The 15,157-nt window shown below is 60.3% G+C and overlaps 1 protein-coding gene across 1 annotated transcript in view; it reads left to right on the top strand.

Annotated features, from left to right (window-relative positions):
- Positions 1-13,805, top strand: part of LRP1 (LDL receptor related protein 1) — an 86,445-nt gene extending 72,640 nt beyond the window's left edge. The window contains exons 61-89 of the mRNA XM_033221597.1: positions 73-261; positions 738-886; positions 1,303-1,396; positions 1,554-1,670; positions 1,889-2,008; positions 2,354-2,476; positions 2,626-2,751; positions 3,267-3,383; positions 4,025-4,131; positions 4,232-4,364; positions 5,215-5,334; positions 5,431-5,553; positions 5,906-6,046; positions 6,148-6,282; positions 6,355-6,474; positions 7,270-7,538; positions 8,446-8,624; positions 9,127-9,233; positions 9,504-9,620; positions 10,110-10,286; positions 10,447-10,587; positions 10,725-10,898; positions 11,134-11,295; positions 11,599-11,773; positions 11,906-12,007; positions 12,166-12,230; positions 12,343-12,433; positions 12,532-12,676; positions 12,830-13,805. Coding sequence (XP_033077488.1) covers positions 73-261; positions 738-886; positions 1,303-1,396; positions 1,554-1,670; positions 1,889-2,008; positions 2,354-2,476; positions 2,626-2,751; positions 3,267-3,383; positions 4,025-4,131; positions 4,232-4,364; positions 5,215-5,334; positions 5,431-5,553; positions 5,906-6,046; positions 6,148-6,282; positions 6,355-6,474; positions 7,270-7,538; positions 8,446-8,624; positions 9,127-9,233; positions 9,504-9,620; positions 10,110-10,286; positions 10,447-10,587; positions 10,725-10,898; positions 11,134-11,295; positions 11,599-11,773; positions 11,906-12,007; positions 12,166-12,230; positions 12,343-12,433; positions 12,532-12,676; positions 12,830-12,970 — 3,959 coding nt within the window. The 3' untranslated portion in view covers positions 12,971-13,805. The remainder of the gene's footprint in view (positions 1-72; positions 262-737; positions 887-1,302; positions 1,397-1,553; positions 1,671-1,888; positions 2,009-2,353; positions 2,477-2,625; positions 2,752-3,266; positions 3,384-4,024; positions 4,132-4,231; positions 4,365-5,214; positions 5,335-5,430; positions 5,554-5,905; positions 6,047-6,147; positions 6,283-6,354; positions 6,475-7,269; positions 7,539-8,445; positions 8,625-9,126; positions 9,234-9,503; positions 9,621-10,109; positions 10,287-10,446; positions 10,588-10,724; positions 10,899-11,133; positions 11,296-11,598; positions 11,774-11,905; positions 12,008-12,165; positions 12,231-12,342; positions 12,434-12,531; positions 12,677-12,829) is intronic.
- The last annotated feature ends 1,352 nt before the right edge of the window (positions 13,806-15,157 follow it).

Genomic DNA, 15,157 nt, shown 5'->3' with positions numbered 1-15,157 from the left:
GGAGGTGGAGTGGGCTGGCACCCTGTCCGAGCTCGGGCTGACTGGCACCGTGCCTGCCCCTCGGCCCCACAGTGCTGAGCCAGGACATCCCGCACATCTTTGCACTGACCCTGTTTGAGGACTACGTCTACTGGACCGACTGGGAAACAAAGTCCATCAACCGAGCCCACAAGACCACGGGCACCAACAAAACGCTCCTCATCAGCACACTGCACCGGCCCATGGACCTGCACGTCTTCCACGCCCTGCGCCAGCCGGATGGTGAGCAGGCAAGGGGTGGGAGCAGGTGAAGGGTGAGCTGGGCACCGGGGTCCCTGGAAGTTCCTGCTTATCCCTTCTCCAGCACTGACCAAGCCCTCTCCTGGCCAGACACTGGGAGACTCCAGGAGGGTCTAGACAGGGGATGGTTTGGCTCCTGGAACCTTCAGCCAAGCCTGGATCCAGTCCTGGAATCTGGCAGCAGCAAGGCCCTGAGGCCGATCAAGTGGGGGTCTGGGTGCCGGGCCCCCAGAAGGAAGACAGGCCCCTGGGGGGTAAGCACAGAGGAGGTGGGGAGCTGGCCTTCAGGCCTGGCCTGATCCTGGGACCTTAAGAGAATCCTCTCCTGTCTCTGGCTTCAACTCCCTCCTAAAAGAGGCAGGGTTTAGGCCACTCACCTCTGTCCAGGATGGAGTGAGTGAGGCAGCCTTTGGTAAGGCAGAAAATGTCACCACATTTCACGACGTTTTCTCTGGCAGTGCCCAATCACCCCTGCAAGGTCAACAATGGTGGCTGCAGCAACCTGTGCCTGCTGTCCCCCGGGGGAGGGCACAAATGTGCCTGCCCTACCAACTTCTACCTGGGCAGCGATGGGCGTACCTGTGTGTCCAACTGCACAGCGAGCCAGGTGAGGCTGTCCCCCAGATCCCATCACCAGTGCCCGCTCCCTGACCCCCCAATCCTCCTTGGACCCCAACACCTGCTCTGTCCTAATGTCCTCACGCATCCGGTTTTCCCATGCTAACACCCACACATTTCTTGCCTACCTCTTGTCTCCCCACAGCAATACTTTTACCCCCGTCACCTCACACAGACACCTCCACACCCTAACCTTGACCCTCCTCGCCATGCTCCAGTGCTGCCTTCCCCACCCTACCCCACGCAGCGCCACACTTGGCCTTTCTGCACTGACTATAGCCCAACCTGCCCCAGAACACCCTGACCCCTGCCTCAACTTCTTTGAAACATCCAACCCCCTCAAAAGAAGGACTTCTGAGTCTCCCAGATCCCCACCAACCCCTCTTGCCCCCGCCTGCCCTCCAGTTTGTGTGCAAGAACGACAAGTGCATCCCCTTCTGGTGGAAGTGTGACACCGAGGACGACTGCGGGGACCACTCAGATGAGCCCCCGGACTGCCGTGAGTGCCTGCTGGGGGTGACACAAGGGTCCCCAGCTATGTCGGAGGCGGCCTGACTCCTGAGGCTTTGAATGGCCACTGGAGAGGCTGGAGGCTGCAAGTGGACCTGGTTGTGTCCACCCCAGCCGCTCTGACCCTAAGCCTCCCTCTCTGGCAGCCGAGTTCAAGTGCCGGCCCGGACAGTTCCAGTGCTCCACAGGCATCTGCACAAACCCTGCCTTCATCTGCGATGGCGACAATGACTGCCAGGACAACAGTGACGAGGCCAACTGTGGTAAAGCGCTGCCTGGCCACCCTCCCTCCTTCCCCAGCATCTTCCCCGCCCCAGGATTTGGGGCTTTCAAGGGCAGGGAAGCTGCAGCCCATTGCAGCTTGCTCTCCAGGCTGGATTCCTGCGGCTCAAGCCTTTGCCCTCCCTGCTGAGGGATGGGTACCCTCTCCCTGCCCCTGAGTCCTCCCTTCGCCACGAGTCACCCCCTCCTCCCCCCACAGACATCCACGTCTGCTTGCCCAGTCAGTTCAAATGTACCAACACCAACCGCTGTATTCCCGGCATCTTCCGCTGCAACGGGCAGGACAACTGCGGAGACGGGGAGGACGAGAGGGACTGCCGTGAGTGCCAGAGGTGGTGGGGGGGGCAGCGGTGGGAGATGACACGGAAGCAGGGCAGGCGGAATCCCCCCCACAGCTTTGAGAGGCTCTCAAATAGCTTTAGTAGATGGGCAACACAAATTATATTGGATGTAACTTGCTTTGCTCATAAAAATCACCACGCATGATATAGAGACATAGAGATCCAGAAAACAAAAAGCACCAAAACTGGGGGTAAACTGTTCCTTCCTCCCAAGAAGTTGCTGGCAGGACCAAGGCCAGGGCTTGGAAGAGGGAGAAGATGGTGATGGTGAACTGGAGTGGCAGGTGTAAGGGAGGGCCCTCATTCTCTTGCCCACCCCACAGCCGAAGTGACCTGCGCCCCCAACCAGTTCCAGTGCTCCATTACCAAACGGTGCATCCCCCGGGTCTGGGTCTGCGACCGGGACAATGACTGTGTGGATGGCAGTGACGAGCCTGCCAACTGCAGTGAGTTGCCTGGCCTGGAGCCCAGCTTCCCTCCCCAGTGTCTGCTGCTCACACCACCCCAACGTGTGACCCCCTCAGTGGCCACTCCCAGGCCTTCCCCACCCTCCTGGAAGGAGTCTCATCCTCACCGCATGCCCACCCACTTGCAGCCCAGATGACCTGTGGCGTGGATGAGTTCCGCTGCAAGGATTCGGGCCGATGCATCCCAGCGCGCTGGAAGTGTGACGGAGAGGATGACTGCGGGGATGGCTCAGATGAGCCCAAGGAAGAGTGTGGTAAGCCGAGACCCCACTCCAGGAGGAAGACGGTCTACCTGGGTGGGAGGCATGGTGCCCCTGGCAGGCGGAGGACTGGGGGCTGCCTGCTTACCGTTCTCAGTGTGGCCCTGGTGCTGGGCTTCCTGGGCCTGCTGTAGGGCTGGGGAAGGAGGCCTGGCTGGAGCTCGCTTCCCCACATCCACCTGTGCCCCATGCCTCCCTGTTTCCCTATCCCTGCCCCTGCCCACGCCTCATCTGCGCATACCTGTGTGGAGTTTTCCTTGCCCACCCTGTGGGACCTGTTCATCTCCTCCCCAAGGCAGCTGCCCACACACGCACCCCCAATCATGTCTCCTGTCCCCAAACCTCCTTATAGACCCCACATCTCAAAACACTGCCTGGGCTCCCCGCAGCTCACACTTCCCAAGCCAGGATGCCCACCCTCCCCGCCAGGCCAGCCTGACCATGCCTGCCTGGATCCTAATGTCTGCCCCAGCCCTGTCCCTGACTGCCCTGACACTTGCCTCCTCCAGATGAGCGCACCTGTGAGCCATACCAGTTCCGCTGCAAGAACAACCGCTGCGTGCCCGGCCGCTGGCAGTGCGACTACGACAACGATTGTGGCGACAACTCCGACGAGGAGAGCTGCAGTACGTCCCACCCGCCAGCCCCACGGGATCCCCTCCCAGGCCTGGCCCTTGCCGCGCCGCCCTCCTGCCACAGGCCGCGCCAGAGCTGGCAGCCACCTCCCAGGGCGGGGGCAGGAGCCGCCCTCCTCACCCACCCCACTCCATGTTGTGTACTTGAGTTTGTGCCATTTCACCTCATCTCATGTTTCTCTCCATTTTCACACTGTCCTCTCGGGGTTGCAGAGGTAGGTGTCTCTAATGTGCCCGTGCTCCCACCACACCCCCACCTCTGCCCCAGAGCCCCCCATCCCTGTGCCGTGCCCCTACCCATCATCCTTGACTGACCTCTCCCCAAACCCTGGTGCTTGTCTCAGTGGTCTTGTCCCCACTCCCCTCCCCAAACACAGTCTGTCCTGAGGGCAAGGCCAGGGACCTGTGCCCTCTCTGGTGTCTGTCCCATGGGGTAAGTGTGAGCCTGCCTGTGCCAAGCTGTTCCATAGGGGCAGCCAGTGGGCTCTGCCAGGACTGGCTCGGCCTCTGGGTCAGTCAGCTGTGGTCTTCAGAGACATGGGGATGGGCCTTGGGCTCAGGACTGTGGCACTGCTGAGGCCTGGAGTCCTTGTGCCCACCCTCCTGGGCCTGTCTCCCCCTGTCCTTCCCAGCCCCTCGACCCTGCTCCGAGAGTGAGTTCTCCTGTGCCAACGGCCGCTGCATCGCGGGGCGCTGGAAATGCGATGGAGACCACGACTGCGCGGACGGCTCAGACGAGGTGGGCAGGGAGATGAGAAGGAAGGAGGTGGCCTCAGAGGAGCTCAGGCAGGGCTTAGGAGTGCCAAGAGCTGACCGGCTGCCTGTGCCCATGCCCACAGAAAGACTGCACCCCCCGCTGTGACATGGACCAGTTCCAGTGCAAGAGCGGCCACTGCATCCCCCTGCGCTGGCGCTGTGACGCAGACGCTGACTGCATGGACGGCAGCGACGAGGAGGCCTGCGGCACTGGCGGTGCGCCCCTTGGCTTGGTCTCCCTGGGTCCTCCCTCTGCTGCCCACCCTGTCACGTGGCCCAGTCATTCACTCGATCTTTCTCTTCTGTATTCATTCTTCATGCAACAAATATTTATTGAGCATTTACCATGTACCAGGCACTGCCATAGGTGTTAGGGACATAGTAGTAAACAAGACACAGGACCCCTGAATACACATTTTTGTGCGGGTTGTGCCCAGCTCAGTGCCCCCTAGTCTAGGGGACCAGTTGAGCTGAAATCCTGCAAACCCTGAGGGCTGTACCTGTCTAGGCCCCACCCCACAAGTTCCTCCAAGACAGTCCGCTGCCCCAAGAAGAAAAGCCCTGCTATTATTCCCTTCCTGGGGCAGTAAGACAGTGCCTGTCCCTCGTTGACCTGCCTGGGCTCGGCAGCACAGAGGGGGCAGGTGAAGCCCAGGGTGAGAAAAGACTGGGACTTGGAGCGGAAATCCCAACTGTGTGGGCAGATGTCTTGGCTCTGCCTTGGTAGGCTAGGCACAGGGATGGGAACCTGGTCTTCCATTCCCAGCCCTGGTCTTCCATTCCCACGTCCCTGCTGTGGAACTACACAGCCCCATGCCCTGCCACATACCGGAGAAGGAGTGCCCTCTGAACTCCTCCAGACACCCCTGAAAAATGACCTCTTCTCCCCTAAATACCAGAAAAGGCAGTTTGGCCCCACCAAGTAGAAAATTAAGAGACCTGGTTCCAATTTGGCTGTGCCACTGCTTGCCTGGTGACCTCTCTGAGCCTGGAACCCCCACCTGTGGAGAGAGGGGTCTGGGTGGGCTCATGGCTCATTCTCTCTCTTGGCTCCTCCTGGCACCAGTGCGGACCTGCCCCCTGGACGAGTTCCAGTGCAACAACACCTTGTGCAAGCCGCTGGCCTGGAAGTGCGATGGCGAGGATGACTGTGGGGACAACTCAGATGAGAACCCCGAGGAGTGTGGTGAGATTTGGGGCGGGGTTCCCGGGCTCCCCAGTGGCCAGCAGCCACCCCACCCGCAAGACTAATTCCAGCTCTGTGTTCCCCTGGCTGTCGCAGCCCGGTTCGTGTGCCCTCCCAACCGGCCCTTCCGTTGCAAGAATGACCGTGTCTGTCTGTGGATCGGGCGCCAATGCGATGGCACGGACAACTGTGGGGATGGGACTGATGAAGAGGACTGTGGTGAGTAGGAGGCCGACAAAGGCCTGCAGGGGGCGGATAGTGCACAGTGGGGTGAGTGTGAGCCTTGTGGGAGCTGCATTGGGTTTAGGGTTAACCAGGAGGACTGGCCCAGGAAGGGGAGGATCCATTGCTAGGAGTCTGGAGGCTCTTTCAAGAGAAGCCCCTGGGGAAGGCTCTGGGGGCTGCCTGATGCGTTAGGTCTTGGAGGTGGGGCTGGGAACCCAAAAGTTTGACTTGCCCCCCCCGCAAGCCTTGTCAGTTAGGAATTGGGAGCCACTGGTATCTATGGGGTCACTGTGGGAGGAGGGGGCAGGGGTGAATACCCAGGGTCTAAAGCCTCTGCCCTCCTCAGAGCCCTCCACGGCCCAGACCACCCACTGCAAAGACAAGAAGGAGTTTCTGTGCCGGAACCAGCACTGCCTCTCCTCCTCCCTGCGCTGCAACATGTTCGACGACTGCGGGGATGGCTCTGACGAGGAGGACTGCAGCATCGGTGAGGCCCAGCAGCAGACCGGATGCTGGTGGGGAGCGGGGAGAGCGGAGCCCCAGCCTGGGGTGGCTCAAGGGAGGGCATCCACTCTCTGTCCCCCACAGACCCCAAGCTGACCAGCTGTGCCACCAACGCCAGCATCTGTGGGGACGAGGCACGCTGCGTGCGCACCGAGAAAGCAGCCTACTGTGCCTGCCGCTCGGGCTTCCACACCGTGCCCGGCCAGCCCGGATGCCAAGGTAGGAAAGCGGGGCAGAGCAGGGGCAGACACCCCAGCTGTGGACCCCCATGACCCTCCCTGTAACCCCTAGACATCAACGAGTGCCTGCGCTTCGGCACCTGCTCCCAGCTCTGCAACAACACCAAGGGCGGCCACCTCTGCAGCTGCGCTCGGAACTTCATGAAGACGCACAACACCTGCAAGGCCGAAGGTGCCGGAGCCGCCAGAGGGCAGAAAGGCTGGATGGGGCAGGGCGATCGGGTTATCAAACGGGGCTGACTTGGAATGGAATGTCTTCCTGTGGACATCTTGCCCGGACAGGAAGCCCCATACTCATAGGTGCAGCTGCCTGAGCAAAGGGCTGGCCCAAGCAGAGGGAGCAGGTCCTGGGGCTGGCTCACTGAAGGAGTCTGGGATGCAGCAGTGCTCTGAATTGCACACACGCCTCCTCACCCACCGCTGCCAGGACGAGAGCACACTTAGACACGCAGTGCACACTCACAGTCATGGGAGCCTCACCTGTACATTCCCCACACGCTCTGATGCCCACCTGTGCCTTCCTCATGCCTGTGCACATTCACACACACCCCTGGAACACACACCCCCCCACCATGCACTGCCATGCACACCCACATGCTCCATGCCAAGCAAACACACCCCATGTGCCTATGCACCCCCGAGCATGTGCCAGGCAGTTTGTAGCAGAGAGCATAGTGATGCCATCCAGCAGCCTTGAGGAGGCAGAAGTCTCTGGGTCTGGAGGGGCAGGGACAGCTTTTTGGCTGAAAGGAGCAGGTCACAGTGGATCAGCTCAGGGGAGGAGAGGAGGAGATCCAGAGGCTGAGATTGGAGCCTGCAACCCTGAGCAGGGACAGTAAGCAGCAGCTTCTGGCCAGAGCAGATTGTTCTACTAGGAAAGAGGACACCGTTCATGTGAAAGGAGCTGAGCTGGGGGGGATGCACATCTCCATCCCACAGCCCCAGCCCTGACCTCTTGTTTCTCCAGGCTCTGAGTACCAGGTCCTGTACATTGCTGATGACAATGAGATCCGCAGCCTGTTCCCTGGACACCCCCATTCGGCTTACGAGCAGGCATTCCAGGGCGACGAGAGTGTCCGCATTGATGCCATGGATGTCCATGTCAAGGCTGGCCGTGTCTATTGGACCAACTGGCACACGGGCACCATCTCCTACCGCAGCCTGCCACCTGCTGCGCCTCCTACCACTTCCAACCGCCACCGGCGACAGATTGACCGGGGTGTCACCCACCTCAACGTGAGTGCCCACGCTGGCGTGGATGGAGTGGAAGAGCTCCATAGAGCAAGCGGTTCAGAGCAGGATTTGAGGAGCAGTGCTGGCTGGGCACAGTGGCTCACGCCTCCAATCCCAGCACTTTGGGAGGCCAAGGCGGGCAGATCACCTGAGGTCAGGAGTTTGAGACCAGCGTGGCAACATGGTGAAACCTTGTCTCTACGAAAAATACAAAAATTAGCCAGGCATGGTGGCGGGCGGCTGTAATCGCAGCTACTCAGGAGGCTGAGGCAGGAGAATCCCTTGAACCTGGAAGGTAGAGCTTGCAGTGAGCTGAGTGCCGCTTGGTTGCAGTGGCACTGAGGTTGCAGAGTACCGCTGCACTCCAGCCTGGGTGACAGAGTGAGACTCCGTCTCAAAAAAAAAAAAGATAAAAAGAAAAGAAAAGGGCAGTGTGAGGGGCCAAGGGTGAGAGTGGGGCAGGGGGCAGTCTTAGGATTGTGTTCTGCGGCATGGCCGGCGGGAAGACAGAGCAGTGGGAATGGTCAGCAGCTGGCTGTGCTGTAGGCAGCCCAGGGCGCAGGGCACGATGGGCAGGCAGACAGCCCTCCGGCACCAGTCCCCCATCGTTGCCACCACTCACTGTGTACGTCTTAGCTGCCTCACTTAACCTGTTTGGGTTTCACTTTGTTTATCAATAAAATTAGGTGATCATCGCCGTCGGTGCAGGCTTCAGGGAGGGCTCACCAGCCTCGTGTGAGAGCTGCAAGTCTGGTGCATAAGCTCCACGCTACTTGAATCTCTTTAAAGCCAGGGGCTTGGCTGTGAGCCTGGGGTGGCGTTCCAGCAGGGACAGGCTGGCAGAGTGGTGATGAGGGGATAATGGCAGGAAGACAAAGCGGTGGCCCCTGAACCTGTGGCTTCCATTCAGATTTCAGGGCTAAAGATGCCCAGAGGCATTGCCATCGACTGGGTGGCCGGAAACGTGTACTGGACCGACTCGGGCCGAGATGTGATTGAGGTGGCACAGATGAAGGGCGAGAACCGCAAGACACTCATCTCGGGCATGATTGATGAGCCCCACGCCATTGTGGTGGACCCACTGAGGGGGTGGGCAGGGGCCCTGGGGGGAGGCCTCTGGGCTGGTGGTAGGAAGCCCTGGGGACAGGGTTGGGGGCTGCACCCACAGGCGTGCCCTTTCCTCCCTGGCCAGCCTGAGGACAGAGTCCTTCTCAGGCCCTTGGGCCTTCTTGGCCACCCCTGCCTGGCCCTCCCCATGCTGCCTCTGCCCAGGGCCCCCAGCTGGGCCTGCTCGGGCAGGGACCTGACCTCTGCTCGGCCGGCTGTCATGCACAGCCACACTCTGCCCCAGGGAACAGCTCTGCCAGTGTCGGTGGCTCTGAATGAGCACACTGGCACACTGTGGCTTTAGAGGAAAAGCCCCTCAACCTGCTCAGAAGCGGACTCCCTCCTGCTTCTCTGTAGAAGGACAGAATGCCCTCCTCCCAGTCCCCAGCAGTCCCTGTGCCCAGACCAAGAAGCTGGTGTCCTGCCTGGGCCTGCCTCCTCTGGCCCTCCGGCCTGCCCACACTCACCCCTTCTCCCTCCCCAGCACCATGTACTGGTCAGACTGGGGCAACCACCCCAAGATTGAGACGGCAGCGATGGATGGGACCCTTCGGGAGACACTGGTGCAGGACAACATTCAGTGGCCCACAGGTTCATGGGGCGGGGGGCGGGAAGGACGGGGTGTGGAGGGGGCCCGGCTCACAGAGCCCAGCTACTGCTGAAGTCACACAAAAGGATGCGAAGGATGGGATGGGGCTTGGACTGGGACGGGGCGGATTGGCCGTGGAGGCTTTTCCCAGAAGAGGCGACTGTGAATGGCATGAGAACAGGGTGGAACTGTCCCAGGCATGGAGGCAATTCTTTCCACCCCAAGGCTGGGTTGGGGAGGCCAAGCCCTCACAGTGCTCTCTCTCTCCCCAGGCCTGGCCGTGGATTATCACAATGAGCGGTTGTACTGGGCAGATGCCAAGCTTTCAGTCATCGGCAGCATCCGGCTCAATGGCACGGACCCCATTGTGGCTGCTGATAGCAAACGAGGTCAGAGCCCCGTAGCAGTCGCAGTCCCCAGCCCTGTCCAACCCTGACATCCTCCCTACTAAGCCAGAGGCCTCACTTCGATGCCTCCCATCCTTTGTCACTGACCCCCAGCAATGCTGTAGCGCCTTCCAGGCCTCTCCAGCTGGCCTCCCCTTGAACCTGCCCTGCAGGTGTGAGGCCCGCCCTGACCCTCTGGCCTGCTTGTCCATTCATTGGTTAGGTTTCATGGAGGCAGCATAGGTACATTAGGAACGTAGCAAATGGGGGGAGAAGGAACAGAGGTCAGCCATGAATGACCCCGGAAGTCTGGGGGTGATGGGACCTTTTGCCAGTAGTGGCCACAGGAAGAGGAACAGGCGTGGGGAGGGGAATTTGGTCTGGATGTGTTGAGTTTGAGGTGTCTGGGAGCCATGGGTGCCAGTGTCTTGCACAGCGTGGCCAGGGCCTGAGTGCCCCTCAGGTCCCCTCTGACTCCACCTCCTCCCCCAGGCCTAAGTCACCCCTTCAGCATCGACGTCTTTGAGGATTACATCTATGGTGTCACCTACATCAATAATCGTGTCTTCAAGATCCATAAGTTTGGCCACAGCCCCTTGGTCAACCTGACAGGGGGCCTGAGCCACGCCTCTGATGTGGTCCTGTACCATCAGCACAAGCAGCCTGAAGGTGGGGGCAGAGGGGAGCCTGGGTTGGGGAAGGGAGGCCTGTGGGCATTGAGTCTCCAAGCTGTGGCCTTGGGACCTGGTGGAGAGGGGGTCACCTTGGGCTTATAGGGCTCAGAGGAGGGTCCTGCTCAGCATCCTCCCCACCCCACCCATACCTGCAGTGACCAACCCATGTGACCGCAAGAAATGCGAGTGGCTCTGCCTGCTGAGCCCCAGTGGGCCTGTCTGCACCTGTCCCAATGGGAAGCGGCTGGACAACGGCACATGCGTGCCTGTGCCCTCTCCAACACCCCCCCCAGATGGTACGCTCATGCCCTCCCAATCCCAGCCATGCCTCAGGACCCTCTCCTTCCTGTGGCTCCTGACTTCCCCTGACCTTGTTGCCTGTGCCTCTCCTCCTATTCCCCTGGCTCTGCCCCTTGACGGGCCCTTCCTGCAGCTCCCCGGCCTGGAACCTGTAACCTGCAGTGCTTCAACGGTGGCAGCTGTTTCCTCAATGCACGGAGGCAGCCTAAGTGCCGCTGCCAGCCCCGCTACACGGGTGACAAGTGTGAACTGGACCAGTGCTGGGAGCACTGTCGCAATGGGGGCACCTGTGCTGCCTCCCCCTCTGGTATGCCCCCTCATCCTGCAACGCCTGCTCCTTGCCCCGGGTCCCAGCCCCACCACCCACCACCCCACCTTAGGCAGATGGCCACCCCTGCCTCGCCTCCAGCCTCCTTTCCATGACCCAGCATCCAGTCACTCCAGTCTCTGACTCTCGCCCAGGTCCCCCCAGCCCATTCCTCTGCTGTAGGGCCAGGTGGTCCCAAGGGCCACAGTCCCGCTCACACATCCTCTCCCACCAGGCATGCCCACGTGCCGGTGCCCCACGGGCTTCACGGGCCCCAAATGCACCCAGCAGGTGTGTGCAGGCTACTGTGCCAACAACAGCACCTGCACTGTCAACCAGGGCAACCAGCCCCAGTGCCGATGCCTACCCGGCTTCCTGGGCGACCGCTGCCAGTACCGTGAGTGAGCCTTCCCTGGGCCCCAGGGCAGGCAGGAGGGTGACGGGTGATGGGGGACCCCAGAGCATGGGGTGATGTTCAACCTGTGCCTGGGACGCACAGGGTCAAGTTCAGAAAAAGAGGCCTTAAGCAGTTGAGCCAGACCCAAGCTGCTGGCACTTCCCCACAAAGGTGCTGGCACGCTTCCCCCGAGGCAGTGCACCCACGGCACCAAGATTATGCAAACAGAAAAGCTCTGTTCAACCTTTGGAGAGCCCTCATGAGGGTGGGGCTTGAGGCACTTCTCTCCCTCCCCAAACACAGGGCAGTGCTCTGGCTACTGTGAGAACTTTGGTACATGCCAGATGGCCGCTGATGGCTCCCGACAATGTCGCTGCACTGCTTACTTTGAGGGACTGAGGTGTGAGGTGAACAAGTGCAGCCGCTGTCTCGAAGGGGTCTGTGTGGTCAACAAGCAGAGTGGGGATGTCACCTGCAAGTGAGTGGAGCCCTCCTCCACAGTTCCACTCAGCCCAGCCCCTGCCCTGTCCTAGCCCTGCCCTGCCCCTTCCTCAGCATCCCAGACACACCTCTGCCAGCCCCAGCACCAGCCTCTGATTCCTTCCTGCAGCTGCACGGACGGCCGGGTGGCCCCCAGCTGTCTGACCTGCATCGGCCACTGCAGCAATGGCGGCTCCTGCACCATGAACAGCAAAATGATGCCTGAGTGCCAGTGAGTTGGGCCCGGGCTTCACCCAGGCATAGATCATCCCTCCCTTCCCTGAGCAGGAGGACCGTCAGGCGTCAGCGCCCACCCCCCGCCACCCCGTTTCCCTGGCAGCAGTGGCTATGGAGGTTATGCCTACTCAGCTGTGTCCCTCCTTTCTGCAGGTGCCCACCCCACATGACAGGGCCCCGGTGTGAGGAGCACGTCTTCAGCCAGCAGCAGCCAGGACGTAGGTGGCAGGGGGTGGGGCAGGCAGGGCCACCAGGACCTAGAGCAGGGGGACCGTGTGCCTCCTGCTTCCCTGAGCCTTGGTGACTCAGTGTCCCACCTCTTCCCTCCAGATATAGCCTCCATCCTAATCCCTCTGCTGTTGCTGCTGCTGGTGCTTCTGGTGGCCGGAGTGGTATTCTGGTATAAGCGGCGAGTCCAAGGGTGAGTCACAGGGAATCTGGAACATTCTGGCCATTATTTTGCCATCGTAACCTTCCCCCCAATAATCTCTGCCTCCTTATATTCCTGCCTCTCCCCAGGGCTAAGGGCTTCCAGCACCAGCGGATGACCAACGGGGCCATGAATGTGGAGATTGGGAACCCCACCTACAAGATGTACGAAGGCGGAGAGCCTGATGATGTGGGAGGCCTACTGGACGCCGACTTTGCCCTGGACCCTGACAAGGTGGGCTGGAAGGCGGGCAGGGTGGAGGGCCAAGAGGCTGTGGGTGGCCTAACCAAAGGTGTTGGGTTAGGTGAGGGACGGAGGTGGGGGTGGGGTGACCTGGGCCACAGGCCCAGCCCCTGAGCCCTACCTGAACCCTCTGTCACCCTGCAGCCCACCAACTTCACCAACCCCGTGTATGCCACACTCTACATGGGGGGCCACGGCAGTCGCCACTCCCTGGCCAGCACGGACGAGAAGCGAGAACTCCTGGGCCGGGGCCCTGAGGACGAGATAGGGGACCCCTTGGCATAGGGCCCTGCCCCGTCGCACTTCCCCCAGAAAGCCTCCTGCCCCCTGCCAGTGAAGTCCTTCAGTGAGCCCCTCCCCAGCCAGCCCTTCCCTGGCCCCGCCGGATGTATAAATGTAAAAATGAAGGAATTACGTTTTATATGTGAGCGAGCAAGCCAGCAAGCGAGCACAGTATTATTTCTCCATGCCCTCCCTGCCTGCTCCTCGGCACCCCCATGCTGCCTTCAGGGAGGCAGGCAGGGAGGGCTTGGGGCTGCACTTCCTACTCTCCCACCAGAACACACCCCACCGGAAGAGCTGGTGGTGCAGCCTCCCCCTCCCTGTATAAGACACTTTGCCAAGGCTCTCCCTTCTCGACCCTACCCCTGCTTTCCCGCTCCCACAGCTCCCGGAGGGCTAATTCTGGGGAGGGAGAGTTCTTTGCTGCCCCTGTCTGGAAGATGTGGCTCTGGGTGAGGTAGGCAGGAAAGGATGGAGTGTTTTAGTTCTTGGGGGAGGCCACCCCAAAGCCCAGCCCCGACTCCAGGGGCACCTATGAGATGGCCATGCTGAATCCCCCTCCCAAACAGGCCCTTCCCGTCTCCAGGGCCCCCACCGAGGTTTCCAGGGCTGGAGACTTCCTCTGGTAAACATTCCCCCAGCCTCCCCTCCCCTGGGGACACCGAGGAGGTGGGCCACACCCAGGAAGGGCAAGTGGGCAGCCCCGTTTTGGGGACGTGAACGTTTTAATAATTTTTGCTGAATTCCTTTACAACTAAATAACACAGATATTGTTATAAATAAAATTGTAAAAAAAAAAAAAGTCAAAAAAAAAAAAAGAAAGAAAGAAAGAAAAAAAGCCGCTGGTGTCTGCCTGTGTGTGAGAGACGCTGGGACCTGGGGCTGCGCTTTCCTGCTTCGGCCACCAGAGGGAGACCTGCCCCGTGCTGGAGGCAGGCTGGCGCGTGGTTTTCAGTGCCCTTCTCCCAGGGCCCTCTCCCTCTCTCCATCTTGCTGTGCCCGGGAAGCGGGTGGCACTGGACTTGACATGGAAGATCTGCTTCTCCTGGCTGTGTGACCTTCAGCCGTGACTTCGTGTCTCCGGATTTTGTGTTCCTTCTGGCTCTAGGACACTAACTCAGATCTGTTTATCTGCGTTCACTTCTACCGGACACCACCCCCCTACCCAAAATGATCTCCCACAGTGAGAAGCCCCACTGTAAGAAGTTAATACACTGAGGCTGTGTAGGCTTTCCCATCCTTCAGGGTGCTCCCATGCGGTTCTGTCTGCCTGAGTTTGCTCTTGAAGCATTGACATCTCACTTTGTGGAGGCTAATGAATGAAATGCGAAGTAAAATGCTGCATTCCAGAACGGGGTGTCTTCTGCGGTGAAGGAGAGCTGGCGAGACCAGTTTGCCAGGCCCCCTAGGCCCCCAGCAGCTCCAGCTCACCAATCATTTCAGTCATTCCAGGGGGTAACAGGAAAAAACTGTCAATCAAAGGCGTCCAGGTTCATTTCAACCCCTGCCTAGAGGGGGAAACTTCTTGCAGAAAGTTGCACAGTTTACACTGCCCAGGACTGAGAGAGGGTTTGAGTCCCAGGGCAGCAAATATGAGCTCAGGGAGGATGGGTGCAAATGCCTGAAGATCCCTTACCCAACTCCCAACTGGGGAGTACTGCGTTTCATTCCTCCTCTCTCACTGGTTCAAATCCAGGAGATTCCTCCCAGGCTTCCTTCTGACTTGGGGAAGTTACAAGTCTAGGCACCTGTGGAAACAGGAGCCCTCCCCTTCCCTCTTAGCCTTGAGGAGCCCTCTCCAACCTCATCCTCCAAGCCAACTCTGAGATCCTCCCCTGCCTACCCAAGGGCCCTGGATGGGCAACTCTGCGGGGAAACAGAATCCGTGTTTTCCAACTGCGAGGTCTGTGTCCCAATCTGGCCACCAGGTGGTGTCTGTACTCCTACAGCACGCCTATCCTGAAGGCCCACACAGCCCCCGCCTCAGCCCTCATTATGCACCTGGGACCCCAGCCCAGCCTCTGGTTTCCTTCCCTCCGGCTATTTTGCCACACCCCTCCACCCTCTGCCAGCTGGCTCCCCTCCTTCCCCCAGTGCCTGCCCGCTCCCACCACCACCAGCCCCACCCCAGCCCCTCTGCCAGCCACGCATCTGGCGCCCCCCCGGGAGCCACTGATTCTCTGCCTGTCA

This window comes from Trachypithecus francoisi, unplaced genomic scaffold (assembly GCF_009764315.1).
Source record: "Trachypithecus francoisi isolate TF-2019V2 unplaced genomic scaffold, Tfra_2.0 Lachesis_group11, whole genome shotgun sequence".
Lineage (NCBI taxonomy): Eukaryota > Metazoa > Chordata > Mammalia > Primates > Cercopithecidae > Trachypithecus > Trachypithecus francoisi.
Note: the sequence above shows the minus strand (reverse complement) of the source record. Positions and strands in the feature narration are given on the sequence as shown.